Here is a 12,399-nt window from a genome sequence, read left to right as displayed (position 1 = left end):
TCTTGGTCTCATCAGACCACAGGACATGGTTACAGTAATTCATGTCCTTAGTCTGCTTGTCTTCAGCAAACTGTTTGCGGGCTTTCTTGTGCATCATCTTTAGAAGAGGCTTCCTTCTGGGACGACAGCAAACCAGTTTGATGCAGTGTGCGGCGTATGGTCTGAGCACTGACAGGCTGACCCCTCACTCCTTCAACCTTTGCAGCAATGCTGGCAGCACTCATACGTCTATTTTCAAAAGACAACCTCAATGACGCTGAGCACATGCACTCAGCTTCTTTGATCGACCACAGCGAGGCCTGTTCTGAGTGGAACCTGTCCTGTTAAACTGCTGTATGGTCTTAGCCACCATGCTGCAGCTCAGTTTCAGGGTGTTGGCAGTCTTCTTATAGCCTAGGCCATCTTTATGTAGAGCAACAGTTCTTTTTTTCAGATCCTCAGAGTTCTTTGCCATGAGCTGCCATGTTGAACTTCCACTGACCAGTATGAGAGAGTGTGAGAGCGATAACACCAAATTTAACACACCTGCTCCCCATTCACATCTGAGACCTTGTAACACTAACGAGTCACATGACACCGGGGAGGGAAAATGGCTAATTGGGCACAATTTGGACATTTTTCACTTAGAGGTGTACTCACTTTTGCTGCCACTGGTTTAGACATTAATGGCTGTGTGTTGAGTTATTTTGAGGGGACAGCAAATTTACACTGTTATACAAGCTGTACATTGACTACTTTACATTGTATCAAAGTGTCATATCTTCAGTGCTGTCCCATGAAAAGATATAATAAAATATTTATAAAAATGTGAGGGGTATAGTCACTTTTGTGAGATACTGTATGTATTATGGTGAGGTAGATCAACAAAGGTAAATTGTTGTAGATTTTCTTTTTTACCTTGTGAAATATTTTTCCTTACAAGATCAGTAGTTCATACCTTCTATTTTGCTCTACAGTGACAGTTATCCCAAATCACGCATGCCAAGGGCTCAAAGCTATCCAGATAACCATCAGGAATTCTCAGGTGAGACTGTTAGTTTTTAAGTAGTCTATTTTGATTTAGCTTCTTTTTTTACATCACACACAAAACCTGATCAATTATGTGTCTATGCACTCTCAAGTTAAGCTAGCTGCTAATTGCTCCATTCATTTTTATTTTAGAGCTATATTCCTATTATATTTATACTGCTGTTGAATCTAGAAATGAATAACCTATGTTGGTTTTTCATATTTTTTTCAGAATATGACATTCCTGTTTTTGAGAAGTTTGGAAAGGGTGGGACATATCCCCGAAGGTATCATATCTCATTCCACCATCAGGACTACAATGATGGCAAGTATACTATATTTGCTATTACAAAATCAACAAACATTCTATTCTGTCAATAAAATTCAATACACTTTTATTGACAACTATCATTAAAGTGACCGATAGCTGCAAATGAAAGTAGGCAGTTGCATATCTGTGTCTCTTTTGTTTTATAATCCAAAATGTCTCACACTCATTTCCCAAAAGAGAAAGAGAGAGACCGCGCAAATGGACCATCAACAAGTACTAAAGGCAAAAAAGCAAGGAACATGGCCACACTGTATAAGCATATATAGATGGGTTGTAACTTGATGAATTATGAAATGGTTTTACACTTTTGCAATTAGACATTATGTAGTTCACACTTTGTCAGTTTCTGCAAGTTTCTTATTTTTATTGTCATTAATTCTTGTGAAGAGATTTCTGATTCATTTAGATCTTAGCTTAACACTTTTATTTGCATAAATTGAGCCTAGAGAATCCCCAGTATAGCCAAGGCCACTGTCGTTCCAGTCAACAAAAGCCATCCAACAGCCCTTTTGCAGTTGTTCTTTTCACACAGTAGGAGATCAGAGACGAGAATTTTCCATGTTGTACTCTTTAAAGAGAACTTTAATGCACTTTTTTCTGTACATGATCATGTAGTATCTTGCATGAGTACTACATACAGCCAATTTTGGTGTCTACAGTAAAGAAAACCCACAGTGTTCTTGCCAAGGACAAACTTTTACTTTTACCCTAAAGATAGTTGAGCAGTAGTTTACTAGAAAAGGAAAACACATGGCTGAAATACCATCCTTGTAATGAGCCACAGGTTCAGATATAAAAATATGTAAAAAATATAGTAAGCATCAGCTCTCTTTCTGATTTATTCATCTTGAGGAAATAATTGGCAGGATTAACAGCACTGTATTGATCTGCCTTGTAACAAGCTATGTAGCAGACAGTTACACCGAATTACTCAGGGCTGTTTTAGGTCCCATGTTGTATCATTGAACTCATAATGGATTCCTGTTAGTAGAAGTATTATGTGCTAAAACTGCACAACTGCACCAAGACATTTGGTTTTAAAAAGTGTTTCTCTTTGAATTTGCATGTAATACATAAACCTTTAAAAAGGGAAATTGTATGTGAGCATATATATATAATATATTTTAACTTCTACCATATATTCACATTTTACTAAATTAAAAGACTACCCCATGTAATTTGTAGTGTTTAATCTTATTTTTCACGCACAACAGAGATAATAAAGTTTCTGATTAAACAGGTGTCTGTAGTGACCAAAGCTGAACAAAAGTAAACAATATCAAAAATGTCCAGGTAAAAATGTCACAATACTTGTGTCACATAAACCACGTTAAATCATCAGGTTGTATGCTCACAACATTCCAAATACATGTGTTTTTACTAAAATATTGTTAAATATACCACTTCCAAAAAACACTCTTGTGAACAAATATGGCATATGCATTTGAATTGTGGATCTGCCACCCATGGTCATATTTGTATTCATAGTGGTGTGCTGCAACTTAAGTATCTTGGAATTATTTAGCAGCAGTCTGTAAAAACTGCACAAGTGAATTGACCTTCTGCATCTTGTATATGCACAAGACACATTCTTTTCCTGGTAATGTTTTCACTTGCTTTTCTTTTACTTTTAAATTTTTTTTGTATACCACTCTCAGAAAAACTTTACATTGTTTATATCATATGAAGTACAGTGTTAGCCGTTGAATAAGCTGTTACTGGACTGAAATCATGACCAATGAATGTGGGGAAACGGTGGCTCTTCATTTGAAATGCTCAGTCGAGCTTAAACCCATTCTGATTTAATTCATAAGACTGCAAATAAACCTAGATTTTCAATTTGTAAACTTAATGCAATCCAATATGAGGTCACAAGAATCTGTACAGTGACGTAAAATTGACACATAATTTGCAAAAGCAACCAAGGAGAGTACAGTATACATTATATAATAAATTCATTAAACAATATTGTATCTGGTAATTTCAGTTGTTACCCATATTCTTTTATAAAGTTAAATTAGTTGAGTTGTGAGATTGGAACTTTGTAACTTGACAGGGTGATTGATTGCTATTGGATAAATAAATATTTGAAATGTCAAAGTGTTCCTTATTTTTTGTGTGTAACTTTGCCCATTAGAAGCATTCACAACAGTACATTACCAGAATGAGTGTGGTCTTTTCCATCCATTTCTCCTCTGTAGTACTGTAGTGCTCTAGTGCCCTGTGTTGTTCATCTAGTCTAAAATCTCCTATTACATTTTTTTTGGCTGGAAATCACATGTTTAATACCTGTAATAGTGTTGGTAAATGTAGCTTTACAAGGAATGTAAATTATATGTGGTTCCAATTTAGAAACCTAAATTTCCTAGTAATGGTAAATCTATGTTCTCATCAACTGAAGCAAGATTTGATAACCATGACTACTTACTGTTTTTCATTGCAACAATGGTTCCGAATTAATCATAATTATCATTTATTTCCCCCAGTCATTTTTTTATTAATAGAATTATTTTGGCCCCAGCAGATCCATTGCACTTAAAAACAAACTAATTAATTAGTGAGCTGCAATTTTCTTTGAAATTCTTGAAATAAAATGGCATGGCTTTATTGCCTTTTATTAAGTATAAAAACTGTTTTCTTGCTTTTTTACAGGGCGCAAGACATTTCCACGCGCTCGGCGTACCCAGGGAAACAGTTTTCGTTCAGCAGTGAGCTTCAGTCCAACAGATCATTCTCTTAGCACCAGCAGTGGTAGTAGCATCTTTACGCCAGAGTTTGAGGACAATAGGACCCGAAGAAGGGGTAGTGATATTGAAAGCAACCCAACACTTAGCGTCATGGACATTAGTCCACCTAGCCGTTGTAAGTACAAGAGGGATAGATGTCTTCCTGTTTTTGACTATTTTGATACAATCTGTTTTACATGTAGACTTGTTTAGTTTTCTGCATAGAATAGCTGGTTTGAATGCAGTTTTCAAGCTCTTGCATGGATTTTTGGTTAGTACCCCAGATAGTAGTATTTTATATTAAATGCTGACAATCGTCTAACATTTTCTTCAAATTCAGTTTTTTCAGCATGGCTATGAAAGTAATTGGAAAAAAAAGTACAAGTACAAAAAAGTTAAAATGCATGTACAAATGTATGTATGTGTGTAATTATGTGAGTACTTTGTGATAGGTCATGGAGAATGGCTTATAACCTTTGGGCATCATATAATAACAGGGTAGGCGCAGATCAGGCCAGATTTTGTTATTAATGAAGCAGTCTAAAGACTCTTTTTGGAGGCTTTTTATGTAAACTAAATATTCAGGTATTAAGATACACTGCCAAAATTCATTGGGTGGATGCCAATTGCTACAGAATGACAAATATAAACCTTTGTTGCTTTATGCTTAATTTTTATATGAATATCTGTCTCCTTAGTCAGGTTAGTGACAGCATCATTGGCTTTGGATAAGTTTGTGTCACTGTCCTTTTCTTGAACTAGGTTTACTCTGAAAGCAGTGGAAAAACATCCATCTACTGTATCATACATATAGCTTTGCACCATTCATGAAAAAATATTCAGTTATATCAGCATTTTTTCTGAAGGAGTTGTTTATTTAACTTTCATTTTGAATTGTTACCCTCCCTTGCTTATGATGTGTTTTTAAGCCCCAGATTTTAGTCACAGATTAATAAAGCTCTCTCTGTTGTAGCACCCCGTGCTCCCACCAACTGGCGCCTCGGGAAGCTGCTTGGCCAGGGGGCCTTCGGCAGAGTGTTTTTGTGCTATGATGCGGACACAGGCAGGGAATTAGCAGTTAAGCAGGTGCAGTTTGACCCTGAAAGCCCAGAGACTAGTAAGGTGAGTGCCATTGAGTATATTATAGTTTTTAAAGCAAAATGTGTTGTAAATGACGTAAACCAGTCTCCATATGCAATAATCAACATTCTAGGTCCAAACATCTCACATATAACTACAGTGCTTTCTTTTTTTCATTAACCAACTTTAGTTCAGTTTCAGTTTAAGCAGGTACTTTTTCTTAACCCACAGGAGGTGAGCGCCCTGGAATGTGAGATCCAACTTCTGAAGAATCTTTTTCACGAAAGAATTGTACAGTACTATGGCTGCTTGAGAGATACTCAGGAAAGGACCCTTTCCATTTTTATGGAGTACATGCCAGGGGTAATGTATTTTATGTGCATCTTCTGGGAGCTTGTTTAAACACAAGCATATATAACATGGTATTTTAAATGATAAAAGCTCTGATTAACAAAACATTACAGTTGATACTTTTTATTTTATTGTTAAATAACAGGTTTTATTCCCTTTTCAGTTTACACACTGACCCTGTGGTTGAAAGGGTTTTTCTCTTATATACTAACAATGTGCTTAATGAGTTTGGATGTGCTGTATGTCTACGTCTTGTGAAGAACTAGTGTTGTAGTCAGGGATCGTTCCTGCCTTGTGCTGCATGGCATTACCAAGCAACCTCACTATGTGCCCTGGTCTTGTTATCTGGATCTTCTAAACCTGTAGAAGCACTTGCTGTCTTCTTAGTTCCACCAGCATTGCCAAGCTCCTTACCTTATCACGGAGATCAACCCTGAACAGGAAGTGTATTTTAAATACTTGTTTCTATAATTTCATTTTTTCAGTTACTACTCAGAATTTACAACCAAAAGTGAGGAGCTGTAGATAGAGTGACCAATACATCTGAACTTTTATTCAGAAAACTTAGCCTTCCACTTTATCTAGTGGACTGTAACAGTCTGCAAAACTGCTGCCACTGAACCTGCTGTATTCATTGGTCAACCTTCTCTTTCTTAAACAAGACATTCCAAATTTAACCTTCCAGCTACACATTTCTTTCACTAGCTTCAAATTAGAATCTTTGTCAAACAGAACCTGCCCGATTTTCCTCATCTCATACCCTCCACCATGCTGGAAAAAATACTGCTCAACTTCGAGGGCTTAGACACCATTTCTGCAACATGTAAAATTTTATTAGAGTCCCTTCCTTTTAAAGATCCAAGTGGACAATGGGAAAAAGATCTCTTAAATAATATATCAGAAAAGGAGTGGAAGGTAGCAATGCAGAGAATTTACTCGAGCTCCATATGCGCAAAGCATAGAATTATTCAACTCAAAATTATATATCAAGCTCATCTGTCTCGCTTAAAACTGTCCAAAATGTTTCCAGGGTAAGATCCAATCTGCGAACGCTGCAACCAAGCTCCTGCCTCACTGGGTCACATGTTTTGGGCATGCACCAAATTAACATAATTTTGGACCAAAATTTTTAAGTGCCTTTCAGACAGCCTTGGTGTCACAATCCCTCCTAACCCACTAATAGCTATGTTTGGTGTTCTTCCAGATGGATTTGAAATGGATAAGGACAAGCAAACTGTGATTGCATTCACTACACTTTTGGCATGCAGACTTGTTTTGTTAAATTGGAAGAATCCTAACTCTCCTTTAATCAGTCAGTGGGAAACCGATGTTTTATATTATTTGAAATTGGAAAAAATCAAATTCTCAGGGGATCTGTACAGAATTTTTTCAAAACCTGGCAGGATTTAATCCTCTTTAATAAAATCCCTGTGTGCATCCAGGTGTCCGTGTGTGTGTGTCTTCTGGTGAAGTGCGCATGTGCGGGGCACGGTGCGATGCGCGATATTACTGTCAGAGAAAGTTACAGGCGTTTTACAGAAATACAAACCAGTATTACTGCGAGAGGAAATTAAAGGTACACAATACAGTGACGTGTATTACGGTCAGAGAAAATTAAAGGCATATTACCGACGCGCACGCCTGTATTACCGCCAGAGAAAATTAAAGGTATATTACGGACGTACAAGCCAGCAGACGTACAAGACAGTATTACTGTCACAGAAAATTAAAGACACACAATATACAGCGCCAGCCCACGAAGAACGGTCAGCTCAGCAAGTAAACATCAACAAAAGAAAGGCTGAAAGACAAAGAAAAATACGACCAACAAAAAGACTGAGGTCAAGGTCCCTTACCATTTAATATAGACTGTTCCTACTAATGTTTATGCACTACTGTTCTAGCGCCCGTTATTATAACAGGCTTAATGACTAGTCAATAATCCATATTACTAACCGAGAATGGTAAACCGGATGGACGCAGGGACATCCGGCCATGGGCCGTAGCCGCAAAAGACGTACTGCGCAAGCGCCCCCACAAAACCCCCCTTCCAAGCAACGGAAACCGGATGCAAAGCAACATAAAATAAGAAATGAGGTGCCCATAGCACACAGAAAAAAGGAGTCAGACGTGAAACGGAACACACACAAAGAAGAGAATTGAGACCCACGACACACAAATGAGGCAATGCCCCCTAGCACAAAAAAAAAAAGAAGAAGACGCGAGCGCCACACAAACCCATTGGACACAAAACGGGACAGACTACGGACATAGCACACGAAACATACACAAAAAGCAGGATTCGGACCCACGACCACGCTAACATAAATAAGAAATGAGACACAAAGCACCATTACTAAACGAACCGTCCGTATTAAATATACGTCATCTGAACACATTCAAATTATGCAGCATAGGTCGATCTCATTACACTGATGCACTATTAACCTCTAACTGACGAAGTACCTGAAAGTAAAAACTTTATGAATTGCATTACATCCAATACTTCTTTTGCTTTTGCATCGAATGGCATCCACTCACTTACTCAACACCATTGATAAACTTCTACAAACGTTGATGATTAATAATATTCCCTTTGGAGGAAAGGTACTTGTATTAGGAGGAGATTTGACACAGTGCTTAGCTATTGTTTCACATGTCATTCGCTCGGCTATTCTTCAGTCCACCTTAAAATACGCAGACAATTGGCATTGCTTTCAAAAGAGTTACGGAGATATTTGGAACAACAATCTCATTACACCAAATACCCCTTTTAACACAACGAACTATATTCTGTCCAAAAAATATTAATGTTGAGCACATTAATAACCAGGTCATTTCATTACTTCCTGGAGTTGCACAGCTCGGACCCACGACCACACTAACATAAATAAGAAATGAGACACAAAGCCCCATTACTGAACGAACCGTCCGTATTAAATATACATCATCTGAACACATTCAAATTATGCAGCATGGGTCGATCTCATTACACTGATGCACTATTAACTGTTCAACCACAGAAAAGGCTCCATATTAACAGTGAGTACGATCCTCCTTATTACTTACCCATATTTCTAACGCTGAAGAACAAACAAGTCATGAATTCACGCTCACGGGTACAAAACGATACGGCTCGAGTGACGGTACCAAACACACGAACCCGCATGAAAAAAAAAAATACATGTCGGACGACTAAACGACATACAAAAACGGGCAAGGCTCAATACAAACAATTAACGCCGTAAACTGCAACGGGCTTCTCACACAGCACAGGCAAATCGATTACAGCTCCAGAATAGCACGTCCCAAATCCTGCACATACAACGACGCACCTCAAACGGCACAGACAAAACATACACGTCAAGGACATAAACGACAGACACCTGCTAAACGATTGCGCCAGTTAGCTCACAACGTGTTCAATAATGAGTCCACTATTCATTAAAATTCATTGGAATTAATGAATGTCATTTGCAATCATTGTCATTCACTTAACTTCCCTAAAGAAACAACTGGCAATACAAGTAATGAATTTACACGTTATTGTCAAAAGGGTCAAATTTGACTGCCTCCTTTACATTCATTTCCTGCATTTCTACAGAAGCTTCTAACTAACACAGTACCTGAAAGTAAAAACTTTATAAACTGCATTAGATCCTACAATAGTTCATTTGCTTTTGCATCTAATGGCATCCTGTCACTTACTCAACACCATTCATAAACTTCTACAAACGTTGATGAATAATGATATTCCCTTTGGAAGAAAGGTACTTTTATTAGGAGGAGATTTTACACAGTGCTTAGCTATTGTTCCACATGCCATGCACTCGGCTATTCTTCAATCCACCTTAAAATACGCAGACAATTGGCATTGCTTTCAAAAAAGTTACGGAGATATTTGGAACAACAACCTCATTACACCAAATACCCCTTTTAACACAACGAACTATATTATGTCCAAAAAATATTAATGTTGATCACATTAATAACCAGGTCATTTCATTATGCAATGGTACACGTTTAGTCGTCAACACCATGCCACACAATGTTATTAAAGCAAAACTTCTTACAGAATCACATGCTAACAATACTGTTCTAATTCCTACAATTACCTTACAACTTCTGACCTGGAATTACCTTTTACACTTAAACGGCGACAGTTCCCCATTAGACCTGCCTTGACCATGACCATCAACAAATCACAAGGACAAACCATTGACAAAGTTGGCATCTACCTCTCTGAGCCCGTTTTTGGACATAGACAACTTTATTTGCTTCCTATATGCGTCATCTACACCTTCACACTATGCTGTATCTCATTCATACATCACGCTCTTTGTAAATTCACAACACCAGGGGTTGGCGAGCAGGGGGCGGAGCCCCCTAGTATTTTAGAATAAGAAGAAATAATTATTTCCACATTTCTTTTCCTTCTCCATTTATCTTTTTTTGCCCTATTAAACTCAATAATTTAGGCATGTTTACAAGCCTTAAGTATTACTCCTTTGGTCATGCTGTCCTTCTCAGGGGTGGAGTTTGATTTGCTTTCAGACCTATTTTTTGTAAAAATTGATCTATATGTACGGAATGATTACAATAAAATTTAAAAAAAAAAAAAAAAACACCCTTGTGTACCTGGAGCACTTGTGTACATCTTATTGTCTTCCCTTACTTTTCCATGGGAAAGGACCATACCCTTGAGATGTGAAGGTGTTTATTTACATCCAAGCTGTATCAAAAAACATTCATTGTTGTGCCTTTGATCTCAGTCTGATGCATCCAAGAGGACAACATCATCTTTAAACAGCAGAGATGCAAACTTTCCATAATAATTATTTCCTGTTTCAGTTTCCACACCCCCTTGATATCCTGTTCAGGATACATTTGACAGAGCTCAATGCCTACATGGACCTAACTTGACTTGGACATTTCTCTTACTGGTACATGCCCATTTTACCCCAGATATCTGCAAGTACAAACAGATGACCTATAGCTAGAATAAAATTCACATTGTGCTTGCTGGATCTCAGATTCAATTATCCAAGTCCCTTTCCCTACCATGTGCTTATCTTGTATAGTCTGAGGAGTCAGATCACTCAATAACTCAATTGGAGTCTCTTTTCTAATATAGTATGGCAGTCTCAGGGGACTGTACCTGCCTTGCAGTCAATATTGAAGAGACATGCTACCACTATATCATTTCAACATTTTTAGTCAGCGCTCATCCAGCTCTGCTGTTTGCTATTACAGAGTTTTTCTTTCACCATAACATCTCAGCAACACCTAAGGACTCAACTCAAATTAGTCTTTTTGATGGCAAATGTCTGGTGGCCGGGTGACCCAAGTACCTCCATTTGGTTTAGCCTGAAAAACTTGCATGGAAAAACTTTGTGGGCTGGCCGTCTAGATTAAAGAGTGAAGGTCAGGTGCAAAGTCAGTGAGGTGGTGGACAAGAGAGATTGGGTCGTACTAAACTTTAGCAATGAAAACTGGCTCTTGGAACATAGAACATAAGCTGATAACTCAGAAGAAAGTAAATAAAGCATCAGTTCAGTATCTTATTTAATAAAAAGAAAATCTTTTGTTGAACCCAAGACAAAGGGAATGAATTTCTTTTTTCAGACTACGTAACACTGTAATAATCTACAGTACTACATGTTTTCAGATATTGTTTTAACAGTTTTGGTCTTCATTCTCTACCTAGGGATCTATAAAGGACCAATTAAAAGCTTATGGTGCACTTACAGAAAATGTTACCCGAAAATATACACGGCAGATTCTGGAGGGAGTGTCTTATTTGCACAGCAACATGATTGTACACAGGGATATTAAAGGTAATGGGCATACAACTAAATTACATTGTAAGGAGATGTTAACAGCTTGGGTTTATTATCAAGTCTAGACGGTTATCAGTTTAGACTTCCACTACACTTGTAAATATTAAGGTCATGCTGTCATTTCCATTCTTTTACTACCAGGAGCAAATATTTTGCGGGATTCAGCAGGGAATGTTAAGCTTGGGGACTTTGGAGCTAGTCGGCGTCTTCAGACTATCTGCCTTTCTGGTACTGGTATAAAATCGGTGACTGGTACTCCTTATTGGATGAGTCCAGAAGTGATTAGCGGTGAAGGCTATGGTAGAAAAGCAGACATTTGGTGAGTTTCCTTGTTTTTATATTGCCTTTTACGTAGTTTGGACTTTAGCTAATTATCCTATTTATATATGGTATCTTCAAAATGTATAGAATCAATATATTTAATTTTCGTTTGCTTCTTTTAAAGCAGTATTTCTCAACCTATATAGTCTCACAATCTAGTTTTCCCTTTCTAAGTTTGTTTGCTACCTATAAGTAGGGTCGTCCCTCTTGGTGAAACGAGCATGCATTTAAAAGCGCTATGCGCCCTTGCTAAAACAAACGCAACATTTAAAAGCGGATGGGGGTTTGGTTCCCATTCATGTGACAATCATAGATAAATACGGAGATATACATCACACAGAGCTGTTGTTTGCTTAAGTAACATGCCACAACCCATTCTTACACCAAATGAGAGCAGCTTGCCATCTCAGAGGATGAGAAACACTGCTTTAAAATGTCTTGGGAGTTCTATATTCACTAGAAGGTATGATAAAAATATAATAGCAATGGTGTATGTTAATATAGGATGCTGCTATTACAGGTTGTTTTTGGTGTCACAGAATGAGTCCTTTATTTAATTTTTAATATTTTGCCTGTCCATCTGACCTGTTACTATAAAACATAAATTCAGTTAAATATGATTTGAACATTAACAATTCGCTGTGCTCAAATTGAGTTCAGGAGAGTCTTACTCCAGCTCAGGATAAGATGTAGGGACAGGTTGCAAAACACAATATTGTAGTAGAAACCAGCATGTAATAGC

At 37.6% G+C, this 12,399-nt stretch overlaps 1 protein-coding gene across 1 annotated transcript in view; it reads left to right on the top strand.

Moving 5' to 3' along the window:
- The window catches only part of map3k2 (mitogen-activated protein kinase kinase kinase 2), a 77,453-nt gene that overhangs the window by 58,337 nt on the left and 6,717 nt on the right, over positions 1 to 12,399 (top strand). The window contains exons 10-16 of the mRNA XM_028807211.2: positions 957 to 1,024; positions 1,241 to 1,333; positions 3,992 to 4,201; positions 5,039 to 5,187; positions 5,377 to 5,508; positions 11,204 to 11,333; positions 11,478 to 11,655. Coding sequence (XP_028663044.1) covers positions 957 to 1,024; positions 1,241 to 1,333; positions 3,992 to 4,201; positions 5,039 to 5,187; positions 5,377 to 5,508; positions 11,204 to 11,333; positions 11,478 to 11,655 — 960 coding nt within the window. The remainder of the gene's footprint in view (positions 1 to 956; positions 1,025 to 1,240; positions 1,334 to 3,991; positions 4,202 to 5,038; positions 5,188 to 5,376; positions 5,509 to 11,203; positions 11,334 to 11,477; positions 11,656 to 12,399) is intronic.

Source organism: Erpetoichthys calabaricus, chromosome 8 (assembly GCF_900747795.2).
Source record: "Erpetoichthys calabaricus chromosome 8, fErpCal1.3, whole genome shotgun sequence".
Taxonomy (NCBI): Eukaryota; Metazoa; Chordata; class Cladistia; order Polypteriformes; family Polypteridae; genus Erpetoichthys; species Erpetoichthys calabaricus.
Note: the sequence above shows the minus strand (reverse complement) of the source record. Positions and strands in the feature narration are given on the sequence as shown.